General features: G+C 55.8%; 1 protein-coding gene across 4 annotated transcripts in view; it reads left to right on the top strand.

The window, feature by feature from the left end:
* The first annotated feature begins 310 nt into the window (after nt 1–310).
* Nucleotides 311–17,091, top strand: part of HSPG2 (heparan sulfate proteoglycan 2) — a 99,296-nt gene continuing 82,515 nt past the window's right edge. For all 4 annotated transcript variants that reach the window (XM_042949214.1, XM_042949213.1, XM_042949215.1 and 1 more), the window contains exon 1: nt 311–436. In XM_042949214.1, coding sequence (XP_042805148.1) covers nt 374–436 — 63 coding nt within the window. In that variant the 5' untranslated portion in view covers nt 311–373. The remainder of the gene's footprint in view (nt 437–17,091) is intronic.

Raw genomic sequence — 17,091 nt, 5'->3', positions numbered from 1 at the left:
CATCCCGCACTCCAGGCCGGGTTTGGCGGGGAGCCGGGCTGGGCCGCGGCTCGCGCCGAGGGGGCTGGGGGCCCAGACAAAGGCCCAGTTGGCTGCGCCGGGGGCTCGGGCTCCAGCGAGCGGCGCCCGCAGTCCGGGGGCGGTCCGGGGGCGGTCCGGGGGCGGGGCCTGGAGCGGCGGGGCGGGGCGGTCCGGGGTGGGGCCTGGCGCCCGGGGGCGGGGCGGCCGGCCGCGGGGCGGGGCGGGGCGGGCGAGCGGCGGGAGGGGTGGGGGCGGCGGGAGCGGGCCGCGCCGTCCCGAGGACTCCGCAGGCTGGAGAGCGGGCGGCTTCGGGCGGGCGCCGAGCGAGAGAGCGAGCGGAGCCGGCCGGGCCATGGGACAGCGGGCGGCGGGCGCGCTGTTGCTGGCGCTGCTGCTGCACGGGCGGCTGCTCGCGGTGAGTGTGCGGGGCGGGGGGCGCCCCGGGCCCCGCTCGCCGCGCCCGCCAACTTGGCTGGGACTCTGGCTCGGGATTGCGGCGCCCGCCAGGGACCCCGGGCAGGCACAGGCCGGCGCCACCCTCCGCGGTGGGGCAGTCCCGAGGGGCGTCCAGGGAACCTTGCGTGGGGTCGGGGGCGGGGCCGGCCCGCGGGAGAGCCCATGGGTCGCCCGGCCACGTTGCCGAGTCTCCCAGTCGCTCTAGGCATGGCCCGGCCTGCCATTCCTGAGGACCAGGCGGAGAAACTTCGAGCAGGGCGGGAACTTGGCGGGGCAAGGGCACCCCTCTCTGTGCCAACTTGGAAAGGGGGCACTCTCTGGTGATGGGGAGCCTATCAATCCTCACTGGAACTTTACCAGGCCGTCTGGCCCGTTGGGGAGCTAGTAACCAGGCAGGCACAAGTAAAGAACCACTTCGGACACAGCTGAGGTTTGTGTGAAACACCCACAGGCCTTGGAGTCCTGCAGCCCAGGGCTTGAATCCATCCCTGTCCTTTTCTGGAGTAGCTGTGTGACCTCCGGCAAGCTAGTTAACCTTTCTGAGACCAGCCTACAAGGCCAAAGGGAACTCAAAATGCATGACCTCCAAGTACATATAGCTTGAAGGTGGTTGGCAGGACTGGATGGAAGGCGCATGAAAGTGCCTGGTGCTTGGCCTGTTAACTGGCGGATATTCAGTGGGTCTGTCTCCCACTGTCCTCTTCCCGGGTCCTCAGGTGCAGGGGAGGCCTGCCATTACAGCCCGGTTCCCGGCTCTGAGCTTGGATGGGCCCATGCAGAGGGAAAGAATGCTTGGCCAGAAGACGCTCTGAGGACCTGAGTGAACTCGAGAAGGGTGGGGCAGGGGCAGTGGGCAGGCCACTGGTGGCAGATGTGGGTGGGGGCACTTTTGGGGAACTGGGCCTGCCCTGGTGAACCACAGAGCCACCCCCACCCTCTTTGAGGTGATCTTAGGTGGTCCCTGTCCCTGCCACTGCCCTCTTCCCTCCCCTTCTCAGAGCCAAGAGAGGGGCTTTTCTAAGCCGGTGTTCACCCAGTGACTGTATCCCTGCCACCTCTATCTCACGTCTGTGCTCAGCCCTCACCCCAGACCTGACCCCTCAGCTCTCTTGCCCCGCCCACCTAGCAACTCTCCTCCCCCACTCCCTGTCTGCAGGGCTTCCTTAATCCCCTCTCTCAGCCTCTCACCCCTGCACATCCAGCAGGGCCCGACCAGTTGCTTCCCAGTCCCCATCTGAACTTGATCTTTACTTTTCCAAAAAAGTAGGCACCGACCTAGCACATGGGATGTCTTCCTTTTCTGAAACTCCCCCAGCTCTGCCTCTGCGGAGGGGCTCCTGAATGCTGGGTTCTACAGTGGTCAGAGTGAGGAGGAGGGTGGAGCTATTTGCTGTGTGCGGGAGGAATTTCAACAGAAATTCCAGATTGCAGCCAATCATCTCATTCACTTGTTCATTCAACATATCTTCATTGAGCAGCGTTCCATGACAGTCAGTGGGGGTTCAAGGGTTCATTCATTCGGCAGATATTGCTAAGCACCTACTGCATACCAGCGCATCTGGCTGGGGTTTACGGGTGAGCAAGAATAGGTCCTGTCTTTGCTTTCCCAGAACTGAGATGGGTAAATAGGCAGTTCCAATCCTGTGGGATTATGGTCTTGTCAGCAACCACACCGAGGTCTTCAGTGTCCCACCCCCCGGCTGATGGTGGAGAGCTGGAAAGATCTTGGCTTCTGGAGTCTCATGGACCCACAAAAGCTGAATCCCAGCTCTGTCATTTTCTAGCCTGTGATCTGAGGCAGTTTCTTCTTCCTGAGCATTCAGTTTCCGCATCTGTAAAATGGGGTAAGGAGTTCGTGGTACATTTTTTAAATGACATCAGGCTCCTAACCCAGTGCCCCAGCAAGCCTTGGGCTCTTCTTCGCCCACTGCCCTTTATCTTTTCCGCCCTTTGGTTCACATCCACAAGCCAACAGTGCATGGGTGAGGATAGGACACAAGCGAAGGTAAGGTGGTCCTTAGGGAGCTCAAGACCTCCCTGGGGGCAGGAGACAGGAAGCGGTGGTCTGTGATTAAGTGTGGGAGTAATTTCAGTTCAGAGGAGGTGGAGAGGCTTGCTGGGGGTGGGGGCCAGGCCCGGGTGACTCAGCGCCTGCCTTGGCCTGCTGACCCCTTTTCTTCCTGCTGGGACCTTAGCCTTTCCTTTCTTGGGGCCAGTCCTGCCAGGAGACCGGAATCTTGAGGGGGCTGCCGTGATTACGGTGTTTTCCAGGGCTGCGGAGGGAAGTCACTGAGATACCTGTTTCCTGCCTCGCCTGGGTTTCCTCACCAGGGAGACTGTGGGCGGGCAGGAAATGGAGGAGCCTCCCCTTCCCTCAGGGGTAGCACCATCTCAGACTCCCCTGGACATAACTGGCATGCTCTGCATGCCCCCTCCCCTTGCCCCAGACTTGCTGGTGGGAAGGGGTTGTAACGAGTGTGCCTTGGGGATTTCCAGAGGGAGGGCTATAGGTCATAGAGGGAGGCGGAGGCTGGAAGGGGCAGAGATGGCCCCGCTCCCTGTGTGTGGGGAGTAGTGGCCCCCGCCTGGCTTGGCCCGGGCCTGTTCTCAGGCTGAACACAGGCAAGTTGGGATCCGTGGGTCTGAGGCGCAGCCTGGAAGACAGGGTGAAAGGAAGGTGGCAGAAGGTGACTGGGTTGAGGGCTTGAGGTGGTAGGGAGGGAGGTGCTAGGGTGCCAGGTCATATGATAACAAAATAATATGGATAGTTAACACTTGTCGAGTGCCTACAGTTTGCCAGGCACAAAGTTTCTCAACAAATTCTCCCATGTCATTCCCCTGCTCAGAATCTCCCAGCATTCCCCGCGTTGCTCACCATCAGACCCACGCCCCTGACCTGATATAGTCCACAAGGCCCTTTGGGATCTGGCCTCCCCCACTCCCTCTACAATCTCTCCTCTTGCCAACTTTCCCCTTGCTTACTCACTCTAGTGACACTGGTCTTTGTTTCCCGAATATGCCAAACACACTGCCACCTCAGGGCCTTTGCATCTGCTGTTCCTTCTACCTAGAACATTTGTCCCTCAAATATTTACATGACCCTCTGCCTGTCTTCCTTCAAGTCTCTGACTATTCTGCCCAACATACTCTGTCCCCTTACACTGCTTTTTCTTTCTTGTCACTATCTGACATGTATTTGTTTACTTAGTTCTCTCTCTCCTCCCTGCCCCCCATCACCAATTTAAGCTCCATGACAGCAGGACCTTGTGTGTTTTTGTTCTGCTGCTCTGTCTTTAGCACCTGGCAGGTAGTAAGTGCTCAGTCAATATATCTGTTGAATGCATTAAACCATAGCTAGTAGTGTGGTCCCCATTCTCTAAGCAGAGGACATCGAGGCACAGAGAGGTTGCATAACTTGCCCAGTGGCTCACAGTACACACATACTCAGTGGTACCATGAGCCAGGCTTTGACGCCAGACAAAGCTCTCCTCGCCACTCTGAGTCCTATCTCACTTGTTTGTAGCAGGCAGTAGTTGTGAATCAAACCGTTGTCACCGATGTTGATAAAAGTAAGAACTCAGGTCTGAGGTAGTGCAGAGGCTCCCTCAGACAAGGAGTATTCAGGTCTGGCTTTGGGGACAGAGGTACTCAGGATGAGCATGCCTCAGTATCCTGGGGCCTCCTGGGGATGCCTATCCTGGCAGGAGCCTAGAGAGACTTAACTCCAGGGCAGTCATTTATGGGACTACCCGTTCGTTTGTAGGTTTCTTAATTAGTCTCCTCGTCAAGTTTTCCCTGAGATCCTATAAACTGTCGAATTACTCCCAAAGCTTGAAGGCCCAAGTGGGCCAGGCTGGGCCCTACCCTGTGTGGGGAGTGAGGGGGAAGAAGGCTAGGTGCCTTGCATGGAGCCCTCACTGGGTTCCCTGGTTGGCGCCTGGGGGCCCAAGGTTTAGGGCGAGTCTGCAGAGGTTCCCAGGCTGCTTGGCCTTGGGGCGAGAATCTCAGGAGAGTCAGAAAGGCTGCCCAAGATGTGGAAAGATACAGAGCCATGATTCAGAGGTCACTTGGAAGCCAGACATAGATTCTGGACCCTCAAGCCACTTGGGAGGTGCAGGAAGGGCTCTCAGCTCTGGCCTTTTGCCCCCCACCCCAGTCCATCCCAGATGTGAGAGGTCAGGCTAGAAGAAGAATGGGCGAACTTGACCCCATCCCCCAGCAGCTTCCCAAGGATATGGTGAGCACAATGCCCCCTCCCCCCAGGGCCGACCCTGGTCTTGCCCCCATCTCCCTCCTGCCGGGAAGAGGGAGGCTGGGCTGAGGATCCTACCCAGCTGGCATGTTGCCCCAATCCAGGCCTTGGCCCCTTTGGCCCTGCTGCCCCCTCCTGCTCCCAGGGCCTGGCCCTGGCCTGCTGGCCGCCCCAGCGCCCAGAGCTGGCTGACTGAAACCTAGAAGAATGTGTGGAACTCGCTTTGCGGGGAGACGCCAGCCTCACTGCTGGTGTTGGGTCCGTGTCAATAGTGGCCTTGAGAGGGGAGCGGCTCATGGCTGCTGGGGGTGGCTGGGCTAGGGGCACCATCACGTAAGCCCTGGGAACAAGGCGGCTCTTTGAGGCCTGGGAATGTGAGGCTTTCAAGTGTCGGCGGCCCCCAGAACCCACCCTCCCCACCTTTCCCCACGCCCACCTGTGCCAGAGTCGCAGGGACCTAGGAACATCCCTGTGGCCTCCCTGACGTGTCCTTAGGACCAGCTCCCGACTACCTCCCGGAGCCCTTTCCCTGAGGTGTGGAGGAGGGCACCCTGCTTCTCTGTTCTCTGGATTTTAGGGGGGCGTCTATCTGGTGCACAAAGGCTTGCAGTGTGTGTTGAATGAATGAACGGACCACTGATGTATGTGATTAAATATCCCATGAACTAAAGTCCCCTACAGGTGTGTGGTAGATGTAGAATGTATTCAACAAGGATTATCGAGTATCTTCTAAGTACCTGATGGGGTTCTAGGCGCCGAGGTTACAGCAGAGAACAAAAAGTCAAATTCCCTCCCCTCGTGTTACTTGCATTATAGCTCGTGTGGGAAGACAGATAATAAATATAATATGTTGGAGGGCAGTAAGCGCTCAGATGAAAAAAATAAAGCCGGGAAGAGGGTACAGAGTGATGAGGGATCAGGAAAAGCCTCTGATAAGATGACGCTTGAACAGAAGCATGCAGGTACCTAGGGAAAGGGCCGAGGGAATAGCTAATGGAAAGGCCTGGATGCGTCCAGCATACCTGCGGAAAACAAGGAGGCCGATGTGGCATGGGTCGGGGGGAGCGTGGCTGATGTGCCGAGCCCGGGCCACGAGAAGGCCTTTGCTTCTGAGTGAGATGAGGGGTCACTCTAGTTGCCGTGCAGAGAAGAGAATGCGGAGGGTCAAGGGCAAAAGCAAGCAAGCCGAGATCCAGGCCAGAGACCATGGGAACTCCTACCAGAGCGATGGAGTTGGGACGAGGCGGCCGAATCCTGAGTGTATCTAGAAGGTAGGGCTGACAGGAAATTGCTGATGGATTGGGGAAGGGGCGGGACAGAAAGAGAGGAGTCTGGGAAGTCTCCACGGTCTTTGGCGTGAGCATCTCCAGAAGGAGCAGCCACTAATTGAGATGGGAAAACTCCAGGGTGTGTTGGAGGGGGCGGGCATAGGGATGGGGGCAGCAGGGGGCGGACTCAGAGCGGGGGCAGTCAGCAGCACCCCACGCACACCCAGCCCAAGCTGGGGCCTCTGCACTGGCCTGTGGAGCAGGTGTGTGTGTGTGGTGGGGGGGGACGTCTTGCTGAGGATGCATCTAAGGAGCTGCCGGCTGGTTCCTTAGAACCCCACGGCCTGAGCTCATGCTTAGGTATTTGTCCGTTTATTTAGAATTTACCGCCTTCCCCCCAGTTTAGCATGGACGCTCCATGAGGACATAGACTCAGATTTTATTCAGTGCAATTTGCCCAGTGCCCAGCAATAGTAGGTGAACATTTATCCAGTGAATAAATCAATGGCCTTGGGAGAAGCCGGCCGGTCAATAAGGCCCAGGCTCCTTGCAGAGGATTGAGAAGGGGCTGCTTTGGCCCATGGGCACAGGGCAGCTGTCCTTCCCTGCCACTGCACTGTGCTGAGACCCGGAGCATGTGGGACAAGCTGGGGTGCCCACACTGCCATCTTCCGCCTGTCTGTGTCCTCACTGGACTTGGAACCCCTTTCTCTTGGGTCCTGTGATCGAGGGAAAGTGTGGGCTCAAAGGGCCCTGCCTTCAAGTCTTAGTGCGGCCCAACTGGCTGTGTGACCTTGGGCAAGTTCCTTCATCTCTCTGAGCCTCGGGTCAGAAGTAGGGATCATGATGCTTGTTTCCCTGGTGGACACGAGACCCTGCAGACGCCCCTGGCTTGCTGTGCGCAGTGGAATTGGTGTTTGACAAATGGAGCTGTTGTGTTAGTATCGTTCCTGCTGAGGGCTAAGCCGGAGCGACATTTGACTGCGGGTTCCCGGTGCCCAGCAGGGCACACTTTTCCTGATCAGAACTGCTGCCAGCTGTTGACCCAGACCCCGCACTGACCAAGCAGATGGAAGCCATTTCTCCTCTCCTCTTTCTCAGTCCAGGAGCCCTGGATGGAACTGCATCTGATCTGTCACTGCCCCCCTTCCCCCACTGAGGCCGCAGCTGCAGGACAGAGTCCACCCTTCCACCCTGATTGTTCCTTCCTGGTGGGGGAGCAGGAGGGGGGCACACCCCGGGGTGTGGCCTGGGAAAGGCTGGGGCCTGTGGACGCGTTGTCCCCTTCCCAGATGTGTGCAGTTGGGCTCTGAGCAACCAGAGGCGTGGCCGTGTGGCTCCCATGGGTGCAGAGAGGATGTCCATGCATCTTAAAGGGAGTGGCCAGGGGGCTTCCCGGGACCCTGTCCCAGCCCCACTCTCCTTTGGGCCCGCACTCGAGGAGATAAGACCTTGCCCGGGGAGCCCCGAGGGAGCCTGCAGCAGGTCACTTGCCAGGGTTGTGGGGCTGCACAGCCCTAGTTCTGACCCCTTTGGGCTAAGGGAAAGAGACTCACAAGTGCACGGTGACCTCTCCCTCCACCCTGTGCCTTGGGCTGCTGAGACCTGCCCCTTCCCCACTAGGGTGCGTCACGTCCAGGTGTCTCATTTTGTCACATCTGGCGTCTTTCCCCATCTTTTCCCCAGTCCCAGTTTGGGGAGGGGGGCAGCAGCCTGGGGCTGGGCAGGGGGAGGACTTGAGAGGTGGCCTCGGGTGACCCCACAGATGGTCTCCTGGCACAGGGCTGGGAATTCCCAGCTGCCTCTGGCCCCTTCCCAGCCCACCTCTGGGTCTCTGCCCCCGCCTCTCCCTTCCCTGCCTTCCCCATGCTCACCCCCAAGGAGCCAGCTCTGGCCCCACATCCTGCTGCCGCTGGCTTCCCCCCCTCACCCCAGCTGACTCATCCCCTCTCCTTGTTTGGCGGTTCCAGTTTTCAAATAGTTGCGAACTGGGATCATGCCTCTTCTTGGATGCCTCACTGGGCTGGATGGATTGAAATTCTGGCTTCATAAATCCTAGCCCCAGTGGCCTCTGTCACTTAACAGGCTTTTCTCCCTCCTCTGCTGTTTGCTTTCCTGTGACCCTTGGGCCAGAAGAACAGAGACCTAGGAGTTTCCTGAGGACAGACCAGTGTCTACTCTGCCCTGGGTCCTCCAAGTTCTCCTCCCCAGTGACCTCAGGCACCTAGATTGTCAGCTAGTGCTCAGTGAGCACACATGCCTTCTCTTGATTAAAAACCACCACCCTCTCTGGGTGCTTGGGTGGCTCAGTCGGTTAAGCATCCGACTTTGGCTCAGGTCATGATCTCGCGGCTCATGAGTTCGAGCCCTGTTTTGGGCTCTGTGCTGACAGCTCAGAGCTTGGAGCCTGCTTCAAGTTCTGTGTGTGTCTCTCAGCCCTTCCCCCACTTGCACTCTCTCTCTGTCTCTCAAAAATAAATAAACACTAAAAAAAAAAAAAAAGCCATCCTCTCTTGAAACAAGCCACACACGGAGCTCTCTCCCTCCAGGCATTGTTGCATATGATGCTCCCAGCAATCTTGAGGCTGGCCTTCTTATCTCCATTTTGCAGAGGGAGAAACTGAGGCACAGCAGGGGAACGGCTGGCTCAATTCATCCATCTAGTACGTGTCACAGCTGGGAGGGGAGCCCAGGTTGTCTGCCTCCAAAGTCGTCATCCCTCTCCCAGTGGATCCAGCCTGTTGGGTGTAGAGAAGGGGCAGTCTGGGAGGGCTAGTGTAGTCACGACAGGCTACATGGAGGAGGTGAACCGGGCTGGTCTTGGCGGAGGGTACAGAAAACCACGTATCTGCCATGTGGGCTTATCCAGCTCCTACTTCACAGATTTGGGTGCCTTTTGCCCCTTGGCCTCCATCCCAACTTAATGATAACATTCCGTCGGGAAATGGATTTGGCTTTCCCTGGGATTGAGACCCTTGAGAACCTGGATCCTTCTCAGTCACATCCCAAGCTCCTTATGGGGCCTGCAGGTTTTGCCATTTGGAGTTAAGTGAATTTTTGCCAAGTGGGGCCTGCTCTGAGCCATCCGTTTGCCCGCCTCAGTCCTGGTGAAACACAGGGCACAGAACCTCGTGCCCCGGCTGGGAGCGTAATCTACGTGTGAGTCCCAAACTGTGTCATTTGAGCATCCTTGTGCAGTGGAAGAGTCAGGAATTCATTCATTCATTCATTGCCTGAGGACCTACTGTGTGCTAGACATTGTGTTATAGGTGTTTTATCTGCATTGTCTACTCTCCCATGTAGTTGGGAATATACCTCCATTTCTCATGGGAAACAGCTCAGTGGAGAGCAGTGACTTGCCCAAGATCACACAGCCATGTACAGAGGAAGGTAGGAGCTGAATCCACCTCTGTCCGTCCTCCTGCAAGAAATTAGAGGCAGGGTCCCTTCTCTCCAGGATCTCTAGGTCTTGGGGAGGCAGGACCCATGAACCATAAGCACCCAGTGCAACTCGCAGTGCAGGCAGGAGCAGACTGCCAGGGAAGGGGAAGATCAGTTCGGCTTGAGGTATCTGGAAGGCTTTCTGGAGGAAGCGGGGCTCGCAGAGCAAGCAGAGGATTTGGCTGGTGGAGCAAGAAGGCGTCTGGGGCAAGGGTCCAGAAGTCGTGCGTCCCCGTCGTCTCTAGATTCACATTGTTGTCAAGTGTGTGGGCAGGAAGGCCCTGGCCTGCTGCTGGAGTCATTAACACGGAGGAAAAGAATGAGAGGAAGCTACCGAGATAGCTGATATCCATCCCAGTCCCCCACCCTTTACCTGGCCAGACCAGGAGGCAGGAGGTCAGGGCCTGGGCCTCCACTTAGCTGCCAGCCAACTACTGACCATCTTTCCTGGGCTTTGATTTTTCTACCCACAAAATGGACTCTGCTCTTTCTCTTCGGCCTCCTGCCAACTCAGAGGAACAGAACGTCGAGTTCTTGGAGAAAGCTGGTAGCTTCCCCTCAAGAGATGGTGGCATTCCATTCTTTGGAGCCTGGGGAGGTAGCCACCTTGCACAGCCTACCATGTTGCCAATCCCATGCCTTCCTTCATGGTTGCTACCAGCCCACGGGTGCCAGGCCCTGCAGCAGGGAGCCAGATGGAGGACATGGCTGCCTGCTCCCTTAGACCTCCTAACCTGTCCTCTCCTGTGGGCCTGGGATCACACCTGCAGGGGTTTGTCCACATCGGTTCACCCCTGTGCCCCTTGGGTACCTGCTGCTGAGCTAACATCTGGGGTGCTGTCCACGTTTAGTGAATGGGCATTAGGTTCAGGGCCACAGATTCCTGGACCCCTCCTGGCCCTGCCTGTGTGATCCGGGGCAAGTCCTGTAACTTCCCTGAGCTTAATTTTCTCCAGATGCAAAAGGGGACCATTCACTGATTCGTTCATTCAGCAAACATTTATGGAGTGTCAGCTCTGCGCCAGGCCCTGGGTTAGGTATAACCAGCCACGGATTCATGGAGCTTATAGTCTGACAGGGAGACCAGCTGGGTGGTGGACTAGTCGATAAAAGGCATGGGTTGTGGGGGAGGAGGCTACAAGAGCAGGTTTTCAGGGCCACTCAATCTCTGGGAGATAGCTGGACTCTTTGTGACTCTGTCTTAGCCCCCATCTGTTATTCCAGTTACTTCAGTCTGTTCCCCTTGAAATTAGCTTGTGGGAAGAGGGGACTGGGGGACACAGCTCCCCCTGGACTGGGGCAGGTGAGAAGACCCACAGGGCTGGAGAGGAGAGCAGGCCAGTTTTGTCGTGAGCCTCAGATGAGCTCATGGATGTGGAAAAGCACAGGGGCTATTTATGCTGTGTCTGGTGACTTTTTTTTTTAACTTAAAAAAAAATTTTTTTTTAATGTTTTTATTTATTTTTGAGACAGAGAGAGACAGAGCATGAGCAGGGGAGGGGCAGAGAGAGAGGGAGACACAGAATCTGAAGCAGGCTCCAGGCTCCGAGCTGTCAGCACAGAGCCCGACACGGGGCTCGAACTCACGGAGCGTGAGATCGTGACCCGAGCTGAAGTCAGAGATGCTTAACCGACTGAGCCACCCAGGTGCCCCTGGTGATTTTAATTTAGGAGAAATGAGAGCTGCACACAGAGTTCAGGTTTGGGGCTCTGTGACATTGAATGAGGAGGGTGGGTCTGAAGCTCCTGCTTTCCTCCTTGGTCCTCTTTTGCCCCTCCCGGGAGAGAGGAAGGGAGGCAGAGACCAGCTCTGGCCTGGATTTGGTTTCAGGAAGTGGGATGAAAGAGTTAAGTCAGCCTGGTTTTCCACCTCCTGGATGGGGGGTGGGGGTGGGGGGAGGTGGGGAGAAGGGAAGGGGTGGCTGGGGCAGGAATGTGTGATAAGATCAAAGCTTTCAGCCTGCCTGGGCCTCACCTTCGTTTCACCTGAGCAACTGAAGGGAATTCTCTAAACAGAGGAGGATGGAGAACAACTGGGGGAGGGGGGTGCAGGTTCCACCCCTCCCCCTTCACTGCTCCAGAGCCTCCTCACCACCCCCCACCATCCCGCCTCCTGCTGGCCTCAGGTACCTTGTCCAGATCCCATCTTCCAGAAGGCTCAGCTCTTGCCCTGGCAGGACTCACGGCTATGCTATGCCTCCTGCCCTAGTTCCATTGCTGACTGCTCTATGATGCTGGGCCGGTGGCTTAACCTCTCTGAGCCTCATCTGTCAGCTGGGATTGGTAATACCGTCTTCCACAGGGTTTTGGTGAAGACTAGAGATCATATAACTCTCCTGCAGCCAGAAGAGACAGTTGACAAATGACAGGAACCATTAGTTTGAAAATTGCCTCTGGTCCTTGGTACTAGGTAAACCTGGGGGCTCCATTTTGTTCTGCCCCCACCCTTTCAGAAGGCCCCAAGCCCCAGGGTCCATCCTCCCGTCTACAGCTCTTCACTTAGGGGTCTTCATAGTGTTGGGAGGGGAGCGGGGCAGGACAGGCTGTGAGTGAAGAGAGACCTCGGGCTTCTGTAAGTGCCCCCACGGCACTGGCTGGACTGCCTGCCCTAGTGATACCAGGTTGAGCTTTTGTGGCCAGCTGAGGAAGTCAGGTGGTCCAAGCCACCCCCTCGAGCACCAGGGGCCTCAGCATCCCAGCCGCCGCCTGGGCTCCTGCCTCGGCTCTGTCACGGTTAATGATTATTCTGGGCAGCGGGGGACGGGGAGGCCCGCCCTTGCAGCTCGTTAACCACCGGTTGCGCCCAAGGTATGTCAGCTTGGGTGTTCCCTGCTTTAATGTGGTAGCCCAGCTCAAAGGCACACGGCGGCACATGGCGGGACGGGTGGGGAGCAGGAGGCAGGGTCTCGGAGACAGATTGACAGGCAAGCCTGTGCCCCTGGGGCCCTGGGGACAGACTTAGGGCCCATAGGATCTGGGTGAAATGTGAGCTAGGCATAATAGGCCCCCGTGGTTTGGTGTCAGCCGCGTAAGCAGACCCTACAGTAATATACCGGGTGAGCAAGCTCCTTCTGGCACGTAAGAACACGTGTGCTCCTTCTCTCCGAGGCTCGGACCCTGCAGGGGAGTCCCAGCCAGAAGGTGGTATGACGGCTGGGCCTTCGGGGCCTCCGGGCTTGGCTTCTCACCCCAACTCTGGCACTTTTGGGCTGTGTGACCCTGGGCGAGTCGCTTCACCTTTCTGAGCACCCCTTTCGTGACCTGAAACAAAAGAACGCTAATCCCAGCTTCCCGGGTGTCAGCAGGCCAACGTGCGAAAAGTAGGTGAATACCCGGTAATGAATACCCGGGGAATGGAAGAAATGGTTACTATTGTAGTTTTTGTTATTAGGAGAAAGTGAAAGTTGAATCCCAGTCTTGGGCAAAACCAGGGCAGCAGCGACCCATGGATTTTGGGCCCATGACTGGGGGATATGAGGGGAGGCGGGGCATGGGGAGATCCCAGGAACGTGTTTGAAGAGGGCATACGAGAGAGCTGGGTGGATGGAGAGAACAGGGCTTTGGCAGGCTCTCTGGGTCTCCCCCCGGCCCCCTCAATCTCCGAGCCGCTGGTTCCCCACTCCCAGGGGCTGGGTCCTGAGGTTGGTGCAGACTAAGTGGGGGAGGAGGGAGAATTGTTTATTTTGATAACATTAGGGCGTATTCCCGCTGGCAGCTGCTATTTTGAGAGTCCCGGAGAGCAGGGGCTATGGTTAAATTAGGTAATGTTGCTCCAGAAGGAATGTGTGAAGCAATGAGGCTAAGGGTGCAGCGAGATGACAGTGGATTCAGTCCATATAAAATTAACTGCAACTTGGAGAGGAGCAGCTCTGGCCACTTTATAAGGCGATGGAGGGGGTGACTGCTGGAAGTTGTCTGGGGTGGGGGGAGGGAAAGTGATGGCCCGGGGCCTCTTTTGGGGGAGCCTGGGGCCCTGCCCGGAAGCCTGGCTGGCCCAGCAGGGGCTGGCGATGCGGCTGAGGGGCAGGGCTGCTGTGTCCTCAGCTCTGTGTGTCTGGCCACTGCTTATGGGTGGGGCTTGGGATGGCGTGATGCCTGGGAAAGATGGATCCCCGGACTTGATTTCTGCCTCTTTCTTGCCTCGTGAGGTGAGTCACTCAGTCTCAATGGACCTCAGTGTCATCAGTGGCAAAATAACGGTCCCAGCCCCCTAGAGATGTTTCTTAAGGATTAAATCTCTAGAAGAAAGAGCAGAGCTAACTTTTATCATAACCTATGCAAGGTGCTGTTCTCACTCAAAGAATGGTGCACGCTCCAGCAGTCGGGGCCTCGCCCAAACCTTCTGAATCGGAGCGTGTGTGTAAACAGGATCGCCAAGAGATCCTTGAGGAGATCCTTGGGGACAGTAAAGCTGGAGAACCTCTGCTTTACACACGTGGTCTCACCTGATCTTGAGAACCACCCCTGCGATGTGAGAATTACTGTCATTTGGCAGTTGTGAAAATTGAGGCACAGAGACAGAGCCAGCGTGGAATCTCCATCCGTGTTCATTCTCTTCCCAAATTCTATTCCTTCTTGCCCTCTTTTGGGCTGGGCTGGAGCTGGGGAGAGGAATGTCAAAGCCCCTGGCAGGACTGGAGAAAGTCAAGAGTATTCTGTGCCCTTGAGACTTAATCAGACTCTCTTATCTCCATTCACCCATGGGATTAGCACAGCTAGACAGAGGTCACTCCAAAGTCATTACCTACTTCCCATCCTTGGAGAAAGAAAGGGGCGGGAAAGGGGTTCTCTACGGATGTGCTCTGATGGTAAAGACAGTGGCCACTGCCTGACAGGTCAAGGGCTTTAGTTAGGGTCGTCCTGACCATTATTGGTACATTTGAGACTGAGTTCATCTAGCAGCAAATATTTATTTATTTTATTTTTTAATTTAAAAAAAAATTTTTTTTTAACATTTATTTATTTTTGAGACAGAGAGAGACAGAGCATGAACAGGGGAGGGGCAGAGAGAGAGGGAGACACAGAATCGGAAGCAGGCTCCAGGCTCTGAGCCGTCAGCCCAGAGCCCGACGCGGGGCTCTAACTCACGGACCGCGAGATCGTGACCTGAGCCGAAGTCGGACACTCAACCGACTGAGCCACCCAGGCGCCCCAAGCAGCAAATATTTAGAGGAACACTTACTATGTGCCTGGCCCTGAGGAAATACCCTACATTTCCCCTGATTCTGTAGACCCTTTATTATACAGAAATGAACGTGTTACTGCCATATATTTAGCATGTACCCTGGGCCACACGCTTGCATTATCTCTTTTATCTATTAAATTCTCCTGCCCATTTCTTCCTCTTCTATAAAACAGAGATAGTAATTATAATACCTATCTCATGGGATTGTTACGAAGATATTTGTCCAGTGCCTGGCACATAGTGTTTGTTAAATAAATATAAGAAGTTCAAATAATCCCCCAATGAAACAGATACTATCACTGCCTTCCATTTTACAGATGTGAAAATCGAGGTCCAGAGTAAGAAAGGGACTTGCCTGTGGGGATCACAGGAGATGAGGGCCGAGCCATAAGAAATTGAGTCCCCAGACTTCTAAGCCACTATTATAATTCAATATATTTTAGTAAATGTCTAATTAATATCCTAGCTGCTGCTCAGCATTGGGACGTGTCTAAAGGTTAAAATATACATAAGGGGGGAAAACTCAGGCTGGTTTTTGTCCTGAAGGAGCTTTGGTTCAAGCAGGAGAGTAGAGACATTTACTCTCTTGGCTATAATTAAGACCAAATCTCTAGTCCTCTACAAGGTAGAAATTAAGTCGTATGAATGTGTGGGAGAGAAAGATGTCTTCGTGGGGGGTCCCGGAAGACTTCAAAGCGGAGGTGGTAATTTAGCCTGGCCTTGAAGGATGGATGCGTAGATTAGACTGGGAGGCATAGGAACAGCATCCTAGGAGGAGGGAACAGCATTTATGAAGGCCTAGAGACAGGAAATGTGCCCTGGGAGAGGGAGTGGCATTCAGGAGCCTGGGGCTGCTGAGGTCTGTGGTGATAAGGTCAGGGAGGCCAAGCCCAGCTTTCTTGTCATTGAAGGTTCCCAGTTTTCTTAAAGACTGGCTCCTCAACCGGCTGGGATTATTCTGTCATCGTTTTGCCTTTCCTTCATGTCAAGAAATCAAGGACTTTTATAAATGGCCTGTCTGAGCTTCTGGTCAACGTGTGATAACGGGGATAGCTGACAGAATTCGGGCCAAAAGCAAGAGACTTGGTGTCCTGATTAATTGGGCAGCCTTATCGCCCACACATGTACAATTTCCGCGAGTCCCTTCCAGCGTTGACAATAATAGCCCTGGGTGGGGAGTGTCATGAAAGGGCCAGGCCTCCGTTCTGATTTCCCCTCTGCCGCTTGCCAGCCGTGTGGCCTTGAGCAGGCCTCAGTTTCCTCCTTTGTAGAGTGGAGACAGCTGTACCTCCAGCCTTGCTTTAAGGATTGGTTGGGGTGCCTGGGTGGCTCAGTCAGTTAAGCATCTGACTCTTGATTTTGGCTCAAGTCATGACCTCACTTCGTGAGATCGAGCCCCACGTCAGTCTCTGCACTGACATCACAGAACCTGCTTGGGATTCTCTTTCTGTCTCTCTCTCTGCCCCTCCCCTGCTTCTGCGCCCTTTCTCTCCCTCAAAATAAATAAATAAACATTTTTAAAGAAAATTTATGGGTTGATGATGGTGTAACCTGCACTATCCAGTATGATAGCTCTGGCCACCAGTGACTATGTAGTAAATTTAAGATTTAATTAAACATAATAAAAGTTAAAGTTTTGAATAACAATTTAGCTTCTCAGTTGCCTCAGCCACACTGCAAGTGCTCAGTAGCCACAAGTGGCCAGTGGCTACCTTATTGGATGGCTGTAAACAGAACATTTCCATCCCTGCACAAAGTTCTGCTGGGTGGCCTTGCACACTCAGTAAGGGGTGGCTGCTGTCATTGTTACCGGTTCCCCTGTCCCAGTTTGGAACCCGTGTGGTGCTGTGCCTTCCCCACTTTTCCCTCAGCCCCTGGGGGGCTCCGACTCTCCCTCCCCGACTCCGCCCATAATGTTAAAAAGGCCTCCCTTCCCCCCTTAATTTCCCACCCACTCCCCTCAGCTGTCTCTGCAGCTTTGCCTGCTCAGCTGCTGCATCTGGAATCTCCATGTCCAGCCTCTGAGATTCCCACTGCCCATTCCTGGGGCGTGGGGGTGGGGGAGGAGGCCTCCCTGGCAGTCCCCTGCTCCCAGCGGAGGTGCCTGGGCCCCTCGCGGCAGGACGGAGGTGATGGCTTGTTGTGACGGGGGCAGTGGGCAGCCTGCCCGCTCTAACGCTCCCATATCTGGGCGCCAAGCATGTTGTTTGCACTTGGCCGGGCCTCAGGGTCTGGCCCGGTGCCCTCACCGGCTGGCCTACTTTGGCACCCCTGGTTACAAAGGCTGATCACGGGCCTCTGCCTGGTCGGGACGCCGGGAGCTGAGGGTGAGGGGCATGTCTGACACCTGGGGCTGGAGTGCAGGACGGGTTCCCGGCTGTGGTTGGGCCCCAGGTGCTGAGTGGGGACCAGGCCCCGGGCAGGCATAGGCAGGGTGCATGCTCTTGGGGGCCAGGCAGGAGGTCACC

The sequence above is a fragment of the Panthera leo genome, chromosome C1 (assembly GCF_018350215.1).
Source record: "Panthera leo isolate Ple1 chromosome C1, P.leo_Ple1_pat1.1, whole genome shotgun sequence".
NCBI classification, from domain to species: Eukaryota; Metazoa; Chordata; class Mammalia; order Carnivora; family Felidae; genus Panthera; species Panthera leo.
The sequence above is the reverse complement of the archived record's forward strand: the minus strand, read 5'-3'. Positions and strand labels throughout refer to the sequence as shown.